The following is a 16,949-nucleotide window of genomic DNA, read 5'->3' as shown; positions in this document are numbered from 1 at the left end:
AAACTACTACAAAATACACACATGCAGAGTGTTTCATAAAGCAGGACCAGACTGTACATTACATACCTGTGATGAAGATGATGCTTTATCTCGGTGACACTCATTTGAATCTATAGTCTATACAGCAAAAGTTTAATATTAGGTTTAGAAATACCACCAACTGAGAAAAGAGTCTTACCATAAGGTCCATTTAGTAGCTGTTCTGGAGCTTTTCATCACATCAAATGGTTTTCTTCAGCACATGGAGATCATTGAATTGTCATGAATTTATAGATGCTCAAATTTCTATTTTCCCTGAGCACTTAAAGGACTTCTCGTCCAGGTTGGTTTAAAATCTTGATGAGTGCAATGAACAAAAGCTCTTGAGTTAGATTAAACTTACATGTTCTGAATGCCATTTGTGATTTTTTTAAATGAGGGAGTAGTTGGACTGTTGTGGATGTAGTTGTGTGTTTTTGTTTGTCTACTTTTTAATGCATTTTTAAAACATTTCTGGTCTCAGTGAAAATGCCTGTTTAATTATAGTGTTAAGTAACTACACTGCAGATGTCATGAGTTTAAACGCAGTCCAGGTAAAGAGTCCAGGTGAATCAGCTTTTGAAAACCAGGATGCTTGTAGGCACGTCTGCATTTTCTGCTGATACAAAGAAGAGGTTTGAACGCCACATTTTCTGAACAGGTTTTTTCACTTTTTTACCCTTGGACACAAACAAGAAGATTTTTTCCCTGGTTTTTGAAAGCCTAAACAATTTGTACGAGAAGCTGCAGCTGACAGGTTTGTTTCTTCAAACTAAAACTAACAGTAAAAAATTATGTCCAACAACATTTAAATCGGGTCAGGGAGTTAGTGAAGTGCCAATTTGGGAATTGTAGTGTACTTATAATTGTAAGCAGAGGTATTGTTCTCTAGCAAGGTTTTAGACATATACTAAATACAATTTAATAGTTTGAATATAAGCTGCTAAATGATGCCCATAAATGCGTGCTGAAGGGTCTGCAGGTTAGCGTGTAGGATGGAGCCCTGCCGAGTTTTGCATTTCTTATGAATACATAAACATAAATTTGAATGTGTGTGTGGGTAGGTGAGTGTGTGCAACATTCAAGACTGAATTTTGTTGTTGTTCCAAATAAATACAATACATATATATACAGTTTTGAAGCTGAAAAGCAAACAACACGTCAGACCGTCCACTCAATCCACAATCTTCTGTCTAACTTTACACTCAGTTGGCACTTTATTAGGTACAGCTGGCTAAATCTAATGCAGTCTAATCAAACAATCCCGCAACAAATCCTCCTTCAGGAAGGGTCTTATGTTCTGCTCTTATTGAAACTGTGAGGTTGCAACTGTGTGATCAGTTAGTTCGTTGCTGTGTTTTTAAAAAAAAAACAAAAAACATTTGGTAGCAGACAATTAGAAAAAAAACCTGAAAAAGATGCAGGATCACTTAATTTTCAATAAATCCTTTACTGCTACTTTAATGCTTTATAGATCAGTCAGACGCCCTTTAAAAGAAACAATTTGAAGTTGCCATGTAAATCCCTTTAGTTTACAGTCCACATTTAGGTGAGCATTCATTAATGGATGACCAGTATTCAAAAGTGCATTGTTCCCAAACACCATGGATAAACACCAGTCAAAGGGATGTAACACAACCTAACAAAACAAAGCCTGTTCTTATTAATGGCTTCTAATTAATCCATATAACATTAGGACATGATTTATTTGCTATTACTTGTGAGTTTGTAGGAAAATTTTCAAAGAACGGCTTATTAGTAAGTCGTGGGATCTCTAAAAGTCTAGATACAGTCTAAGAAAATATAAGAACATGGGCTACAACACGGGGACCATTCATCACATTTTCAGATGTAAGGCACCGTGATCACCAGCAGCTGAACCTCTCAGCTGTGGCAGCAGTGCCATCTCCTGCTGAGCTCAGCACAGAGCATATTAGCAGCCTGTCCTGCTGCTGCTGCTGCTGCTGAGAGGATTACACTTCATATTTACTGTGCATGACCGTCGTGACCCGGGACAGACAGACAGACAGACAGACAGACAGCTTCTACACTGAGCTTGACTTAGATGGCACCTGTGATGCAACAAATCACTGTTACTATCATACACTAAAACTGGACCAGCCTTATCTGGGGGGGGGGGGCTATATACATGAGGGTCAGCGATAGTAGGCTCAAGAGAAAGTGAGCCTCACGCATGCAGTAATAAATACACCAACACAATTGTCACCGACCAAGAAAACCATGTATGACCGTGAACGTCCCACAGCACATGTACAGTTTAACCTGCGGTGCAGTGCGCCCCTGGCCGCAGCTGCTGCAAGAAAACAGCCGGCGACCACGTTAGAAGCCAGAAAATGGGTTAAAAAAAATCAGTTTCATCTGTGTTTTTACGCTGAACAATTCCTCGCCTGCAGCACCCAGAAGTGAACAGCAGGCGACCCGGAAGGTTTGAAGTCCGACTGAGAGCGAGCAGAAAGAAGAGACTAATCCTTTATCAAATATTTCTCCTCTCGCCGGTTCAGGTATGTCGGCCGCTCGATGCGAAATCTCTGCCTGTTTTTTTTTTTTTTTTTTTTTTTTTTTTTTTTGTCCCCCTTCTCTCTCCTTTCTCTCACACACAGCTCTCCCGTGTCGCTTCGCCACCCTTTCTGTTTAAGTCATGCAAAAGTTGCAATTAAAAAAAGAGCATTTGCGGCGCAGAAATGATAAAGACTGGTTTCTTTTCTTCTGCCGAGCGAATAAAAGCTTCCTCTGCGCCTCAGCATTAACATCGATATTTGGATTTGTGGCTCGGTAGCTGCAGAGCATTCAGCAAAGGCATGGTGATTGTTGTAGGAAGTGTCAGGCTTTTTTTTTTTTCCTCCTCAAGCCGGGCTATTCAAACCTGCAAATCAAAGTAAACAATCATTCGTACGCTTAATGCAAATATGCCACATCCAGGCGCGTCGCGAAAGCGTTTCATTACATCTGGGGAATTATCTGCTTATAATATTCGGATCTGCAGAATATGGCGTCCAGTGCTTATAAAAATAAGACAGGGCTGCCATTTTTGTTTTCCTTTTGTCTGAAATTTTTTAATAAACTGTCTGAGAATGTGGGAGAGGCGGCGGAGAGACCGAGGCGCAGCGCACGGTCGGTCCTTTGTGGAGGAGATGTTGTCGTTTGGAGCTGCTCAGGTTAACGTTTGAAAGATCAGCTCCTGCTTGTTTTGGGTTTTAACGGAGGAATAATCCACCACAGCAGGTACAAAGATGGGAAAAGTTAACCCTAACTTTTGTTTGAAAGATGGAGTAGCATTTCCTTACAGAGGTGACCTCACAGCAATGATCCCTTTTCTCTTTCAGTACACTGGTGCATTTTTTTTAAAATATGAAATATTGAGACTTTAAAATAGTTAAGTGTTTGCATTGGAGGTTGCACACCGCTGTTGTAACACTTGACCCTGACTAACTGCTAACCATCTGTAAGATTATTATAGCACCCCACAGACCATATAGAAACAGATCCTGCTGCTTATGTAATAACAGTTATTACAGAATTTACAGCATGTAGCCTAAGTTGGTTTTGCATTACTTCCGAACCACTTTCTGCTTCCTTTCATAAGGATTTATATGTTGTAACTAATGTGTCTATAATGATTAGTCAGTGATTTATTATTGCTTGGTAGATTAGTTATTAGACACAAATAAGATCTTTGGGGTTTCCAGGATGTTGCTGGTCTCTATTTGGTGATAATCTAGAAATAATCCACGAATAAATGTTCAGGGGCTTCTCACTTTCTAACAAACCATCAAGTCTCCAGTTGTAAATGGTTATAAGTGAATTATGGTCAGAGTAACACTCCAACCAGTGAAAGAGATTTTTCACAACTTGACAGTCCCAAAGTTGTCATGTTAAATGTTACCTCTGAAATTTGACAAAATGATTTAGAAACTCTTGATAAAGTCAAAGAGTGTCTTATTAAATAGTGGTGATAAGTTGTTTAGTCTGATAACTTATTAATGATATCAGTCATTTTTCAAGCAAAAATGCCAAACGTTGGTCCTTGCCTCTGAGATCTGATGCTTTTCTTTGTCATATGGGATAGTAAACTGAACATGTGTGGACTTTTTAGGCTGCTGGTCTGATTAAACAAGCAATTTGAATGTGTCACCTCGGGCTCTGGAAAACAAGTATTTTAATGACAAAGCAAGCGATCGATTAATCAACAAAGTAATATGACAATATTTAATGACAATAATTACCAGCAGCCATAAAGAGCAGCGATATTGAGCTCCTCTCCAATGCACCTGCATCAAAAACACTGGACGTACAAGTCTTTTTTCCCCAACCTATAGGAAATTATCACAACCTGAACAAGTACTGGCTGGTAAAAATATTTAAGCCTACTTGAAACTCAGCTGCATTTGTGTAAAAAAATGTGGTAAAAGTGCCTCAGGTAAAGCAGTTTAGATCTTTAGACTGACATCTATCTGCAAAAATGAACCTGCTGATTGGAAGGACTCTGTAACACATCACCAAACAGGATGAATGTACAGCGACACACAGGTTCTGTAAGTCATGTAGAATATCTTGCTGCCATAAAATGTGTTCTCAGTGAAGTGTGTCATTTCAAAAAGTGACACAGAGATGTCCAGCAGTAGTGAAACTCCTGAGCCTGCTCCCTAGAGGCAGAAAGCCTCCAGGAAGTGAAACTGATCCCCACCGGCATCATTAGAGAAATATTTTGTGGGGCTTACTGTACGCTCATACCCCTGGACGTATCGTTTTTGTTTCTCTTGGCTCGCGGACGTGGCCTGTGTTATGCCTCTGCTAAGTCAAACAGACTTAGGAATGGTGAAGTGTGCCAAAGCATGCAATGCAAAATGTTTTTGAAAAGAACTTCATACGGGGTTGAAAAGAGAAGCTATGGAAAGAAAGGCCTTCGGATCACAACGTGAACAGCAAACAGCTCTCTCTGCCTTAAACATTTCAAGCTTTCTGTCTATCTGGTCAAACACAGTCTGTAGAAAAGCACCGGGATCTAGCATTGAGCTTAATTGTAACCTTAATTGTAGAAAATCAGGTATCCTCATTTAAAAGAGAATCATGCTCTTATTTTACATTCACAGCCACAAAAAATGATGTGTCACTTACAAATCGGTGTTGTCTCTGTGCGGTATCCTCTTTTAAGTTATTCAGTGTTCAGTGTTCATTAGATTATTGACCTCTCACCTTTGGAGACTGTCTATATCATTCAGGTCTTGCTGTGCTCTTAGGTGACACTGTGCAACGTTTCTCCTGTTTCCCATCAGACGCTTACTGTACCAGCAGGGCCCCACATGTCGAGGTGGAGACAGACAGCCTCAGATTGCGATCTGAGCCACATCACTTTCAACATTTCTGTTTTCTCAGATAACCATTGTGAAGAGTTCCTTAACTGGCTGTTGTAATCACACGAGGGCCTATCTCTCAGGTAGCATGCTCATCATGCGGACTTATGGTTGGAAATCCTTAGAAAAAAGCTGCCAGACTCTGCATCACTCACTTAAACGTCCTCCTTTCAAAAAATGTTTCTTGCTGACATCACTCACTGCAGCAACTCAGAAACATCCTCTCTGTTATCTCTGACGGAGCTCGGAGAAAGTGAGAGGACACTAGGTCTCTCCTTGCATTTTTGAGAAAGGAGGATGACTAATACAGAAAGTCTTTGAAGATACACTATCACAAGACTGGGACTAGTTATCTCAAATTATAACATCAAACAGTCAGCTGCTGCTTGGGTGGAGAGCTACTGACACAAGTTTTTAACCCCTGTTTTCTACACTAACAACAGATCCACACATATTTACAGGACATATTTTTAGGGATATTTGAAACAGTGGCTCCCAAACATGGGTAATAAACCTGAGGGGTTGCAAGATGATTACTGGGGAAGGAAGTTAGGAAAACAAATATTTTCTGCTATACAAACATGGTTGTTTTTCAAAATTTCCTCTCACCATTCTTTTTTTTCAACATCAGAAAAATTAAAGCAAGGACGGAGAAATCATATTAAAACACTGCTTCATTTTAAGGGAAGCCACTGGCAGGTATTTTCACTGATGGACAGATGGAGAGGCTGAGTCATGCCCTTGTTATGTTTATGACCTTTGTGTTTTCATTTCAGGATGGCTGAACCTCGCTTTAATAATCCCTATTTCTGGCCTCCACCTCATGCGATGCCTGGCCAGGTGAGTGATTCTTAGATCCACACTTATTTCTGAACATATTAACACTAAGCAAATCACTTCATAGGAATAGTTTGACATTTTGGAAACTACACTCATTAGCTTTCTGCCTGAGAGTTGGATGAGAGAATCGATACCACTCTTGTGTCTGTCCGCTAAATATCAATATACAGCCAGCGGACACTTAGCTTAGCTTAGCACAAAGACTAGAAACAGGGGGAAAGAGCTAGCCTGACTCTGTCCAAAGGTAAATAAAAACTTCCCACCAGCACCTCTGAAGCTCACTAATGAACATGTTACATGTTGTTTTTTTAATCTATACTAAAACTGAAGTTTGCTGTTGTACAAGGGGGTACACGTACGAGCAATTACCTCTTACAGCCTTTTTAGGGTGTCTGATAACTGCCCCCGGCCAAGAAATAATCCAGTTCATAACCGCCTGTAACACTACAATGTGTTGTTTTTATGCTTCAATTTTTGTACAAATAAAACACAATGTTAATTTGTGACCTTCAGATGTGCTAGAAGTTAGATTTTCTTACCTTTGGACAGAGCCAGGCTAGTTGTTTCCGCCTGTTATCCCTCTTTATGCTAAACTAAGATAATTGGCTGCTGGCTATGTATTTAGAATACTGATTTGAGAGTGGTGTCGATCTTCTCATCTAATTCTCAGCAAGAAAGTGAGCCGACGTCCTTTAACACAGTGGTTCCCAACCTGGATATAAGGACCCAAGATAAATCAGAAGGGTCCCTCCATGATTAAAGAGATAGGCCTACAGTAAAAAAAAAATCTGTCACACAACTGTGTCTTTTTCTCTTACAGCTCTCAAATTTTTGTTGTTTTTTTTTATGAATGAAATACAAGGTAGTTTGTCTTCAGGCTTCAGGTGAAATACTGGACATGTTCACATCCTCTGAGCTGGAAAAATCCCTCAAATTAATTATATACCTCATTCTCTCTTGTGGAAATTGCTTCATCTTAAGAGGTTCACACAAACCAAAAAGGTTGGGAACTACTGGTGTAATACTCGTCATTTCCTCAGAGACGTTCATGTTCATGGTAGGCTTTGGTTACAATGTCACATGTCAGCCATTAGAGGGAACCATCGCGTCACAAACTGACACTGACTGAACTGATGATGGCTGTTCTCTTGTCACAAATGTTGTTTCCTGGCTGTCAGCTGGATAACCCAGTCTTGATCAATAAAATCAAGGAGCAGCTGATGGCGGAGAAGATCAGACAGCCACATCTGCCCGCTGCCTCAGCCCCTTCCCAACAGCCCTTACTGGCTCCCCCCAGTCAGGTAGAAAGTGGGCTGCATGGGATGTCCAAAGCCCAGCAGATGCAAGTTCTCCACAGCCACAGCTCCTCTCAGCCTGATATTGCCCTGCACGCCCGCCCCGCCTCCAGCTCAGTAACAGGTACTCCAAACACTCATACTGTTGCTGATGATTTGAGACGTTTGTGGTGTTTATTATTTTTATTGTGTTATGTTTATACTGTGTGAATTGTCTATATGGATGAGACAAAGGCAAAACTGTCAGTGCTAAATGGTTGTTCACTGTAAATACATTTTGTTTTGTATCTCAATACCAACTGTCAGATGTAGTTGGTGTGTTTTTATTTTTATGATATATAGATTTTTTGGGGCATTTTTACCAGGTCGTATTCTGGGGGATGTAAACTTGAACCTGGATGATAAGGCAGCTATAAAAGCCAGAGGATTATGGGAAGACTGGCATTTGCGTCAACTCATCGATCATCCCTCCAGGACAAACCACGTCTCAGGTAACCACACAGCTCTCAGCGTGGTACTTCCTGTTGTTGAACAAACAAAGAAACAAAGACTGTTGTCCTACTCAGGTCAACAGGACATGGCTTTTGTTCATGAATTCAATTAAATTCAATTCAATTTTTTTTGTATAGCGCCAAATCATAATATACATTATCTCAAGGCACTTTACAGGGTAAGGTCAAGACCTTTGTTACAGAGAAAAACCCAACAGTTCCCACAAAGAGCAAGCGCTTGGTGACAGGGGGGAGGAAAAACTCCCTTTTAACAGGACAGGAGAGAGGAGAAGCACAAACTATGGGACAGAAAAAAATACAAAGTTAATGACATAAAGTAGTCGAGAGAGAGAGGGAGAGAGAGAGAGAGAGAGAGAGAGAGAGAGACCGCCCAGTGCATCATGGGAATCCCCCAGCAGTCTAGCTCTATAGCAGCATAACTAAGGGATGGTTCAGGACATACCCGAGCCAGCCCTAACTATAAGCTTTACTAAACAGGACAGTTTTAAGCCTGATCTTAAAGGTAGAGAGGGTGTCTGCCTCCTGAATCCACACTGGGAGCTGGTTCCACAGGAGAGGAGCCTGATAGCTGAAGGCTCTGCCCCCCATTCTACTCTTACAAACTCTGGGAACCACAAGTTGACCTGCATTTAGAGAGCGAAGTGTCCTATTGGGAAAATAGGGAACTATAAGCTCTCCAAGGTACGATGGTGCCTGACCATGAATGGCTTTGTAGGTGAGGAGGAGGATTTTAAATTCTATCCTGGATTTTACAGGGAGCCAATGCAGAGAAGCTAACACAGGAGAGATGTGATCTCGTTTCCTAGTTCCTGTCAGTACTCGTGCTGCCGCATTTTGGATCAATTGGAGGCTTTTTACTGAATTTTTGGGACATCCTGACAATAAAGAATTACAATAGTCCAGTCTTGAGGTAACAAATGCATGAACTAGCTTTTCAGCAACCTTTAGACACAGTATGGGTCTAAATGGGTCATTACGAGGACTTGGGCTTATCTTTGAATGGACAATGTGAAAACTTAATGGAAACTGACTTCAACTTTAAACTTACTGTGCTAACACTGCCACAAAAGTGGGTGTGGGTGTGGTCATATTACAAAAGTCTGCCTTTCAATTCCGTGTCTGTGAACCGTCCTACCGAACAGTCCATTATGGGGCTTTGGCTCTGTCATTCACGTAGTCTGCGAGGTTTACACAAGGACATGTTTAAACCTGCGTTACATTGTCACACATACCTCACTGCTGTGAGAAACGGTAATCATCCTTCCGCAGGTTCACCTACGGAAACCTTGTCACGACTTTTACTTCCTCTAGATACCTCACTGCTGTGAGGTATGTGTGACAATGACATTCCTTAGAACTTCCTTCCCCTGAACTTCCATAGAAGGCTCCGAGTACAGGGAGTTACAGTAATCCAGACGTTGCTTGAGATAAATAAAAAAAGTTAGGAGAAGCATCATTGCACTGCCTTTGGACTTTGAATGTTGAAACTAAGCTCAGAGTCAAAAATCACAACCACATTGTGGGCTTGACATTGTTGGACAGGTTACCAAGATTATTTTTCAAGTCAGATCGGGTTTTGGGGGTTGAATAACAGAACCATCCAGCTCCAGAGAGGAGAGCCTTAATAACTTTATTACTACCTATCAACCGAACATAAAGCTGGGTGTTGTCTGCAGTGGAAACTAACATTGTGGCTTTGGATCTCACCTAGACGCAGCATATTTAGTATGAATAGCATCAGACAAGGAAGCAAACCTTGGGGCAGTTCTTTTGAAGGTACCACTGTAATTAAATTGTCAAACTGTAGAAAAATATATATAATTACAGGTAAAAGTATCAATTCAATTCTAATGCCAGAAAACATGGTTACTTATTACCAACACAAGTCCAGTGCCAGCAAGGAAAACATGTGGTCAGTTTGCCAGTAATGTAGAATTAGCAGAAACAGATGATCTAGAGACTAGTGACAAATTAAGGGACACACCAGAGTAAATGAGTTCACTTTTACCCTTCCATCCCAGTTTTGAGTCTTATCCCGGTTATGATCATATTCAGTATACATGACATCTACATGGAACACGTGAAACCTGGTTATTCACATCTCTGTATACAAGATCATCCAGTATCCAGGTTTCTGGTGCAGAAAAAATGTTGTAGTTGTAAGCAATTTAATGGGAACTTTGAGTCTTTTTAAAAATGTAACCCCTTGATGATAACTTATTGCGCTCATGTCCTTCTCTTCACTTTTACACCTATCAGGTGTGGCACTGGCATCCAGAACAGGTAACCTCAACACCTCCGAGATAATCACCCCCACTACGCCCACCTCCAGCAACCACAGTCGGCTGGGTGGAGCTCCCACCCCTCACATCATCTCAGGGTTAGCCTGTGGCCACGGGATGGAGCCTGGGAAGAACAGCGGGGGTCTCGTGGGACTCCTCGGGCCTCCTCCAAAGGAGGAACGAGGCCGTAAGAAGATCAAAGCAGAGAATGGGTCTTCATTGTTGGTGGTGCCCTATCCGATCCTAGCCTCAGGCAACGACCAGTCCTGTGTTACCATCACTGCCAAAGAGGGAAAAACCTATAGGTGAGACAGGACATTTTTTATGCAGCTGATGCCACTCTGCAGTTTTACATTTCCTGTTGTGTAACAGTGATGCAAACCATGCATTAATATGCACAGTTAACCAAAGTCAACTTCCTCTGGCTCATGGCTCACAGTTGTATTCAGATAATAAGGAGCTTAGCAGGTTTCCAAATGTCCCTCTATACTCCTAAAAAGGTGGAAATACATTGTATGAGAAAACCAGTGGTTAAATCGACAACACAGAACACAACAGAACAGAATATAACTTAGTGTCCACAAGACTGGAAAATCATCTTTTCCTCACCAACACATAAAAACAACCAAAAGCACTGGCTCCACCTTTGTAACGTACAGCTTCGGTGATGATATGCTGGCTATGTATATACTGGCCTAATCCTCCGGTCAGAGAAGACGCAGCAACTTCTCTCATTTAGATGACTTTATTGACCCCTCTCCAGATGAACAGGGCACTGCAGTATGTGGTTGTGTGTATGTGTGGTTTGTGATGTCTGCAAAGACAACAATAGTAAACGATATTAATGATAAGTAAACTACAGTGGCATTAATAGTAGAAACCCTGAATCACAATAAACATGAATAGTATGTCATACTGCAAATGACAGGAGGCAGTGCAGGGTCATTAAACAACACAATGGCCGAGTGCAACGGGCAGATCACGTGACCAAGCTAAACTGAGACGGCCCCGCCGGCCACTAGTCCGGTCAATTTGAGACACTAACATCAATATAATAGCGACCTTAATGAACAGCGGCTACACCGCTAAATAAACAGTCACAGAAGGAACTGAAATGTGTCGTAATTAACTGAGTTACCTATCGGACGGGCCGTCCATGTCTATGGAGCTCAGTAAGACATGTTAAACGCTAAGCTAACAAACAACTCTGAGCTTATTACCCCTGCTAATATTATTAGCTCTCATCACACAGGAAATGTAAACAATATTCACTCATCACGTAGCTTACATCATCACCGACGCACACCACCGTACAGTACAAAGGGGTGAAGAAGAGCGCTGGCGGTCGGCAGAAGATTAGCTCGACCAGGTAACTGCACAGGAAAGTTTTTAAACACACTGCGCATGCGCAAGCAGTCCATCATTCTCTGCATGCAACAGCTTGCTGTGACGTGTAATCCTCACAGCAGGGAATTCACAACAACCTTTATCCTCTGTAGCTATGGAAACCAAGGTCTTATAGATAAGGATGCAGGGAACAGTATAACTTGGAGAAAATTGCCCAATAGCAATCCTAGACAAGGGAGAGTTGGAAGTAAGGCAGAGGGTAACAGTTAGGCAAGACATGTGACATTGACCTGGTTTAAGTGTCAATACAAATATATAGGTAAAAACTTTAGAATAGCCTTATTTGGGTATGGCATAGAAATGTGTTTTAACCATGTGATACCTAGTAATATACGCCCTGTAGGAGGAGACATCTTCAGGAATTGCTGTGACATTACTCTGATTCACTTGCTGACTTATCTATTGGTTCGCATCAAGTTGTCAGTAAATACTCCCGTCTGAGACATTTGAACTCCTGGTGAACTCCTTTTCTTCAGCTCACAAGAATTTCCACCACACATCTGAATACTGTATAACACAGCACACTAGTAAAAAATATAAATTACCTCTTTAAAACTTCTAATTAATATAGGCTGTTCTGCTTGCCAGCTGGAGCACCTCCCAGAGTTCAGCCTCTCATATGGAGGAAACAAAGGGAAATAAAGGATGAGAACTGTCGGTCAGGATGTTTATGACTTCATCTGCAGGTCCCTCAGCATTGTAAAGTTATGACAAAAATTTAAAGTTTAATTTTCCTTGAAGGATTTTTACTTTAAAGTTAAACGTGTCACTTGAGGAAGTTTACGTACTGTTATTGCTTACTCGCACTGATAGACACAATGTAGCCACAAATTGCCCAAAGGCTGCCCCCCCCACTCACAGTTTTTCTACTGTTTCAGCGCATTTACAATTTAAAAACTGTGAAAGTGAACAGATATGCAATGAGGAAGAAAGAAACACACCACTCTAAAAACTGAATCCAAGTAAATGAAACTGCAATTTTGTACCATGTGTTCTGTGCATCCGCTTCTCTCTCTGTGCATTTTCTTCATGTGTCTTCTATCTGTGTCACTGTTTTCTTGATGCAGGTGTAAAGTGTGTCCTCTGACTTTCTTCTCCAAGTCAGACATGCAAATTCACTCTAAAACGCACACAGAGGCGAAGGCTCACAAGTGTCCTCACTGCACTAAGACCTTTGCGAACGCATCCTACCTTGCCCAGCACCTGCGCATACACCTGGGCGTCAAACCTTACCGCTGTTCTTACTGTGAGAAATGTTTCCGCCAGCTCTCCCACCTGCAGCAGCACACCAGGTCAGACATTTGAATCAGAAAGTGTGTTTGTGACTATGGAGTTTTAGTCAGTTTTATTGGTATCTGTTATTAAGGATATTCTTTTGTGCCACAAAAATCCTGCTTCAATAAAAAGTCACATGCAGCATTTTCTTTATCAGCATGCAAATCTTGAGAGTCTGTGCAACAAGCAATAGAATTGACTACATATTAAACAACTATTATCTGGGGGATTCTTTATTCATAAAGCCAGATTTACAAAAGCAATGCCTTTATTTGCAATCTTTGGCAGGAAGCAATTAAAAAAGCTCCTAATAATACTTATATAATAATGCTAATAACTATGAATTATACACAGAATGATAATAATGAATTAGATACAAGTTACATGTTGTTGTGTAATACAGTTTTTAAAGGATGGGTTTGTTTGTCTTTATACAGTAGTCAGGTGACCATATGAACACGGAAACAGGTTTTAGTTGCTATAATCATTCTGCGCTTTTTCTATTAAAATATCCCTTGCCGAATTGCTTTGAATATAAGAGATCAGGAACAAGGACAAAATCCTAAGTCCTCCTCAAGTTTATCTCAAGCTAATTTGAGGCTTCAGGGGTCTGAGTTGGAGAAATCAAGGGGAAGAGTAGTGCCCTATTTTACCCTTTGCTGGCCAGCTTTTGTTGCTATGTGCACATTGTCACTGTGTGAAGAGAACAATTTCACCTACATGTTACACTGAAAACAAACATACACATATTTAGTCTTTAAAACTGAAAATTCATTTTGGTTTGTTCAGAGGATTTGTCTTTAAATGTCCCTGTCTGTCCTAAAAAAGCATTTCATTTGGCTAATATTCGTTTCATTTTTCCTGCATCAGAATCCACACAGGTGACCGGCCATACAAATGCTCACATCCAGGGTGTGAAAAAGCTTTTACTCAGCTATCTAACCTGCAGGTAAAAATTTATTTATTTTCTCCTTTAGCTATTTTACCACCTAAATCCTTCACTGCTTGAATTGATTTGTAACTGTTTATGAGGCAGTATCTTCTATAACGCTGTTGTTCTCAGTTTGTGTATGTTTTGTTGTTTTCTTGCTAAAGTCCCACCAGAGGCAGCACAACAAAGACAAACCCTTCAAATGTTCCAACTGTTACCGTGCCTATTCAGACTCCGCCTCGCTGCAGATCCACTTGTCTGTACACGCCATCAAAAACGCCAAGGCCTACTGCTGCAGCATGTGTGGGAGGGCATACACCTCAGTGAGTTGGAAATCCAAATTGAGTTAAATTCTAAAATCTGAATTTATTGCAGCAGTGACATCTAAAAGTGTTGTTTTTCTCCTGTACTTGTTTTTTGCCAGGAGACGTACCTTATGAAGCACCTGGCTAAGCACACAGTGGTGGAACATGTGGTATCCCATCACTCCCCTCAGCACAGGACAGAGTCACCCATCCTCCCTATACGGATCTCCCTCATCTGAGCTCCTCACCCATCGCCTTCCCCTCCCATCAGAGACATTCCCTGTGATATTTCAGCTCTCTTCTGATGGACTTTGAACCCATAAGTGGGTTAAAAAATGTGCCAGATTGTTCTCGTATTTTGTGAAGAGGTGCTCTTTGATGAGAATATCCTCCTTTCCGTTCTTGCTGACCAGATAGTATTATCGGGGACATCCAAAGATGATTTCTCAGCACTTTCAGGCCTGAAAATGACAGGCCTAAAATTTCTTTTTCTATGTGACAGAAAAAAGGTATTGCTCTAGGCAGCTACATGGAAAATCTTTTTAAACTTTCTGCGTTATAACAGATTACTTTGTCTTTTTTATATGGTCATCTACTTTCTTTAATGAAGTCTTTGCAAAAAAATATATATATTTAGATCGGAAATAGTCTTCCGTTAGCCATGTGGCCGACTGAACATAAAGCTGAATGCTTATATGATGTGTATTCATGTATATTGTGCCACTTCTTATGTCAGTGTTTGCAATGTTTCACCAATCATGTGGCCATAATGCACACATAAATGATACATACATAAATGAACACATAAATGTGTTAACATTTTTATTACTTTTTTACTCATTTTTATTTATCACAAATTTTCACCCTGCCGCCAACGTCACTTTGACCAGGATGTGAAACTCTGGGTATTTTTTTTATTTACAGATATATTCTGCAGTGTTATAAAAATATACTCAAGGCAAAGATAAGCGTTCAGTTTATTCTGGTCAAGTTTAAAATTTTCTAAATTATATTATTATGTTATAAATTATAAGCACCGTTATAGTGTTTCATAAAAGACACAAAAAAACCGAATTGAACTTTTAAATAATGCAACTAAAGGTGAAAGATTCTGCTTTAAAGAAAGTGCTAATCAATTTTGTAAAACATGCTATCCATATATATATATACAATATGCCAAATTCACCACAATGAATGAAGCACTTATGGTAAATTTATGTCCACTTTGTATTTAATTGGGTGTGCAAATAAATAAATGTCATCATGAGACTGAAACATTACACCACCACTCTGCTGCTGCCACACAGACATATGTGTTTGTTTCCTGGAAAACAATAATAATGAGCTATAATATGGGAAGAAAGCATCAGCCCTATTTAAGTATTCATTTTTCTATTGTTTTATGAATGAACACTTTGCCATTTTGTATGCATTTAAGCCTTAACTTTGTTACAACTCTAGATTCCACTTAGTTGTTTTATCACTTTAAATTTTCCTTTTATGTGTTAGCATGATATACACTGTAAATAAACTATATTGACTGTCAGCCTGTTTTATAATAAATAATTATATAATTACAGGTATTGGTTTTTATTTTATTTTTCACATAAACATTTTCACACATGTGATGACTTTCATGCTTTAAGTGGAGGAAACCATTCTTTGAATAAAATGTTGGGTCTCTCTTGAGAAAATGACACCTGATTGTTATTAACTATTAATATTGATGATTAAAATGTCAGGCGGACAATCAGCAGACACCTTTTCATGGTGCCACAAGTGTTGGGTTTCTCTTTTCATTCCACACAAACATATTCAGTTACCCAGGGATATGTGTTTGTAGGAAAATGTGATTCAAAGCTTGTGGACTTGACATCACTTACTTTCAGCCACTAAGACAGATGAGAATCATGTTCCAGTTGGCTTCAGTAAAGAACAAGCTGAAGTCACTCAAATAAAGCTCTGCTAATGTGATGATAAGAATTATAAAACATTTCATAATATTATTTTATACTTTCCTCCTCCTACTTTTAACCATTGTCAATTGTTACAGCAGTTTCCTCTTTCGGTTCTCGTGGTGTTGAATGGGCTTGTTGTGTTCCTTTTCCTCAACTGTGGCCTTTTCATCGGGTCTTTGTCTCACCTGATTCTTGGCTCAGCAGGGCTGTTGTCAGGCCCTCTCCTCTTTCAAGGCCTTTAGGATCTCCTGATTTTAACATGTTAAAGTTTGTTACTTTATTTTTGACGCCTCACCACTACCATCACACACAAACACACACACACACACACACACACACACACCCAACTAACACTTATTCTAGTCACCACATACATCAAGATAACACCTTCCTAGTATTGCCAGTATGTTCGCCTGTTGTCAGTCTTATATGTTAGCACTTGCCTTCTGTTATAAGTTAGCATCTGTATTTGGGTATCCAGGAAATATATTTTTACCTATGCAGATATAAAGATGTATCTGAAACCACAAATACAAATGAGCACAGAAGAAACACTGGAAAGTTACAGGATTTTATGACCACTAATGGGCTGAAAGACACTAAAACCAACAAAGGTATTAAATACTATTACCTAATTATAGAACACATCACTTGACATGACATTGAGCTGAATTTATTAGAACTTCACATCACTGCTGATGATTTTGCAAACCATGCTGTGGTGTTTCATTTTTCTGAATGTATTTTTACAGCA

At 40.0% G+C, this 16,949-nt stretch overlaps 1 protein-coding gene across 4 annotated transcripts; it reads left to right on the top strand.

Moving 5' to 3' along the window:
• Nucleotides 1–2,153: 2,153 nt before the first annotated feature.
• On the top strand, nt 2,154–15,816 carry znf362a (zinc finger protein 362a). Of its 4 annotated transcripts, none has more exons than XM_071494964.1 (9): nt 2,154–2,540; nt 6,167–6,230; nt 7,442–7,649; nt 7,891–8,016; nt 10,297–10,624; nt 12,794–13,018; nt 13,872–13,950; nt 14,097–14,255; nt 14,357–15,816. In XM_071494964.1, exons 2-9 carry the CDS (start codon nt 6,168–6,170, stop codon nt 14,474–14,476), a joined length of 1,308 nt encoding a protein of 435 aa, XP_071351065.1. In that variant the 5' UTR covers nt 2,154–2,540; nt 6,167; the 3' UTR covers nt 14,477–15,816. The 4 variants fall into 4 exon arrangements, with proteins under 4 accessions (XP_071351065.1, XP_071351063.1, XP_071351066.1 ...); XM_071494962.1 differs by having other exon boundaries at nt 2,155–2,540; nt 7,409–7,649; XM_071494965.1 differs by lacking the exon at nt 2,154–2,540 and adding an exon at nt 2,637–3,261.
• The last annotated feature ends 1,133 nt before the right edge of the window (nt 15,817–16,949 follow it).

The sequence above is a fragment of the Trachinotus anak genome, unplaced genomic scaffold (genome assembly GCF_046630095.1).
Source record: "Trachinotus anak isolate AG129_WGS33_773 ecotype Australia unplaced genomic scaffold, CSIRO_AGI_Tana_v1 ptg000013l, whole genome shotgun sequence".
Taxonomy (NCBI): Eukaryota; Metazoa; Chordata; class Actinopteri; order Carangiformes; family Carangidae; genus Trachinotus; species Trachinotus anak.
Note: the sequence above shows the minus strand (reverse complement) of the source record. Positions and strands in the feature narration are given on the sequence as shown.

Bases quoted from the DNA above. Each gene is read 5' to 3' on its own strand.
- znf362a (XM_071494962.1), top strand. From the start codon at position 6,168: ATGGCTGAACCTCGCTTTAATAATCCCTATTTCTGGCCTCCACCTCAT. The intron at 10,625-12,793 runs GTGAGACAGGAC...TTCTTGATGCAG, and splicing joins AAAGAGGGAAAAACCTATAG to GTGTAAAGTGTGTCCTCTGA. The intron at 14,256-14,356 runs GTGAGTTGGAAA...GTTTTTTGCCAG, and splicing joins GTGGGAGGGCATACACCTCA to GAGACGTACCTTATGAAGCA.